Below are 3278 nucleotides of genomic sequence, written 5' to 3'. Positions count from 1 at the left end.
CCTTGACAACGTAACGGCACTGGCGCCCTTTGGGCGGCGCTGGCGCTGAAAGCAGTGGTGATGCTACTTCCGGGATAGGGTCGGCCTCCTTGACTTGCCCCCGGCCGGCTGACGGCCCGGCGCGGCCGCATACCCCCGTCTCCGTGACGACGGCCGCCCCCTCCGAGGAACATCGGGGGCCCAGTGTACTCCAAATTTTCACGTCTCTTTAATTTAAATGCTCTGAATAATTCTGTCTCACATGGAATGAGGCCGGCCCCCGCGGGGTCGGGTGAGACAGGTGACAGCCCCGCTGGGCAGGGACAGGCCTGGTGCAGAGAGGCCGCCCGGCCCCCCCGTCTCCGTGACGACGGCCGCCCCCTCCGAGGAACATCGGGGGCCCAGTGTACTCCAAATTTTCACGTCTCTTTAATTTAAATGCTCTGAATAATTCTGTCTCACATGGAATGAGGCCGGCCCCCGCGGGGTCGGGTGAGACAGGTGACAGCCCCGCTGGGCAGGGACAGGCCTGGTGCAGAGAGGCCGCCCGGCCCGGGATCCGGGAGCAGAGGGTCCGCGGGGCGGGGGCAGCGGGGCGGCATCACCGCTTGAAGCGGTAGGTGATGGGCAGCAGCAGCTTGCTCTTCTTGAGCGCCTGCACCTTCTTGAGCGTCTCCTCGTCCAGCGCCAGGAAGCAGCGGCGGGAATACTCAAGCAGGCGCTCCTTGGAAGGGTCGAACTCGCCCACCTCGGCCAGCTTCTCTGGGGCCACGATGAGCAGCTCCGCGATAGGCGTGGTCAGCGCCACAGTGTTGCGGTCCACGCGGTGGTGCTCAAAAGCCCGAGACATGCTCTTCAGCTTCTGGAAGGTGCCCAGGATCTTCTTGTACCGACAGAGGACCCCATCGGCGTCCTTCACTGTAGGTCGAAGGGTACAAGTGGACAAGGGAGAGGGCGGTACACAGGGGAAGAACAGAACGGGAGAGCAGACGTGGGAGGAGGGAGGAGGTGGGGAGCACGCGCACGAAAGGAAGAGCGGGTAAGGATGTAAGGAAACCGATCCAGGAAAAAAACAAAATGGAAAACGTGAGGAAAAACAGGAGACAGGGACACAGGAGTTCACAGGAAATGAGAGGCAGGATGCAGGGAACGGCTCCCAGACCACCGCCTGAGCCATGACCCCCTCCTCCAGCTCTGCATGGATGCTTGCTGGTAAGGTGGGCCCAGGGGCCTCCTCTCTGATGAAGAAACAGGCCCAAGGAGCTACCCGAGGCCACCCTGCTGGTGGGGATGGACCAAAGTTTTAGAGAGTGAACCCAGGACCACATTTCGAGGCTGGATGGTGACCCCAGGTCTGGTCTTTTTGCATCTGTGGAGGCCAGAAGAGCTTCTGCAGAATTCACACCCCGGCTCCTTGACACTGACACCCCCAACCCAGGCACCGCACTCACCCCGTTGCCTCTCCCGGGCCTTGGGCTTCCTGAAGCGTCTCCGACTGGCACTTCCCTTCTGCTTCTGCCTCTTCTTGTCACTGGCACTGCCTTCTTCAGACGCCCCACTGAGCGAGGAGGCGGCAGACTCGGGGTCTGAGGCCTCGCCCCCAGCCCCAGCCCAGCTGTCCCCTTCCCCCCGCCTTGGCCCAGGCTTCATGCGGCAGTGGTCCTCTGGGGAGAGAGACACAAGTGAACTGCAACACCACACATCACGTCGCTGATCCCAAGGGAAAGGGCCTGGCTGGCTGAACCCCCAGGGTGACAAGTGGACAGGGAGGACAGTCCACACACTGGCCACACAGAACCAACTGGGGTTGGGGAGCATCTTCTCAGGCTTCTAAAGTTGGTCAGGGGGCTGGCTCCTTGCTCCTCCATGGGACCACAGACCTTGGGAGAATCTGTGCCTGGCATTTCCTACAGGAAGAATTTTCAGAGGCCCCAAAGGGACTTCCAGAGAGCAGGTCCTGGAGACCCTGAGGCTGGCACTTAAGAAAAACCAGGGCTTGGTCTGGGAGCTTAGAGAAAGTGGCCACCTTCATTCAGAGACAGTAGAGGTGGCAGGGTCCACAATGAGCCCAGAAACCTCTGGGCTCACCACCAGGGAAGAGGAGTGCAGTCACCAGGGATGGGGCCCTAGGCATGGGGAGACAGGGAAGTCCAGATCCTGAAATGCTAGGATCCCCACAACAGAAAAGCCCCCCCCAAAAAAATAGGCTTCTGTATAGGCTTGGGAGGGAGCAATCATTTGAGAGTTCTCAAAGATCCCAGCTTGGGGTGTGTGAAGATGGGGTAAGAAGGAGTAGAGTTCTGGTCCAGAGAGGTGAAGGAGCTGGCATCTGGGGCCTGAGTTCCAGCACCGTGGGGGTGGGGGGCACCATGTGCAGAGCTCCACCCAGGCAAAAGGCTGCATCTGCCAGCAAGGGTTTTAACGTTTTTGAGGAGAAAGAAGCATGAATTAACCAAGGGATAGGATGGGGTGGATGGAAAGGCAGGTCCTCCAACCAGTTAGATGAGAGGAAGCTGGATGCTTGGAAACTGGAGGTGGGACAGACCCAGAGGAGCAGGATAAGATGGTGGTCTACCATGCATGGAGAGGAATGAGGTTCCCAGGGGTCTGGGCCATGGAGGAAGGGGGACTTGAGGCCGGTAGAGTTGGGGGAGGGATGCCCATTGACGTCAGGAAATGGTACTTAGGATGAGCGATCATAGACTTCAAACCAGAAGTCTGGGCTCTGTGTCCCCCAGACAGGCAGGGAATTGGGTGCAGAAGGCCAGGATGCCAGCTCCCCACCAAGCCACCCAACAGTGGGGCTTCCGATCTGACACCAACGTGCCCAGGAGTGGGCCAGGGTCTGAGACAACTGGCAGTGCCCGCACCTGCATCCATCCGGGCTGAGGAAATGAACTTATCCAGCTGACACCGCAGGAAGTCCCGCTCTTCCTCCAGGTCCTCAATCCGCTTCTGCAGCCAGGAGTTCCTCTCCAGGGCCATGTGCAGCTGGGCCTTGACCCCGTTCATCAGGGCCAGCGTGGGGGACGCGGCCTCCGGGGGCTCTAATGACCGTGGAGGGGCCTGGGTCACACCACAACAAGTGTATGCTCCCCAGCTGACCGGCCCCTCTTCACCCCTCAGCTCACCCTCAAAGTTTCCCCGAGAAGGACTCAGACTGTAAAAGATCTGAGGGTCTAGGTGGGGCGCCCCCTCGAAGGGGATGGAGATCTCAAAGGCCTCGTCGTCCTTCTTCACTAGAGAAGAGAGGCCCGCGCAGGTCACCTCGGGGGGCCAGGCCCCTCAGGTCCCCGCAG

The 3278-nt window shown here is 60.2% G+C and overlaps 1 protein-coding gene across 1 annotated transcript in view; it reads right to left on the bottom strand.

Moving 5' to 3' along the window:
• Positions 1-364: 364 nt before the first annotated feature.
• Positions 365-3278, bottom strand: part of Ccdc106 (coiled-coil domain containing 106) — a 4268-nt gene continuing 1354 nt past the window's right edge. The window contains exons 2-5 of the mRNA XM_033766050.1: positions 3111-3263; positions 2850-3026; positions 1431-1643; positions 365-897 (exon numbers count right to left, since the gene is read on the bottom strand). Of these exons, the coding sequence (XP_033621941.1) occupies positions 581-897; positions 1431-1643; positions 2850-3026; positions 3111-3263 (860 nt within the window). The 3' untranslated portion in view covers positions 365-580. The remainder of the gene's footprint in view (positions 898-1430; positions 1644-2849; positions 3027-3110; positions 3264-3278) is intronic.

This window comes from Fukomys damarensis, unplaced genomic scaffold (assembly GCF_012274545.1).
Source record: "Fukomys damarensis isolate Sample0158 unplaced genomic scaffold, DMR_v1.0_HiC HiC_scaffold_19, whole genome shotgun sequence".
Classification (NCBI taxonomy): Eukaryota; Metazoa; Chordata; class Mammalia; order Rodentia; family Bathyergidae; genus Fukomys; species Fukomys damarensis.
The sequence above is the reverse complement of the archived record's forward strand: the minus strand, read 5'-3'. Positions and strand labels throughout refer to the sequence as shown.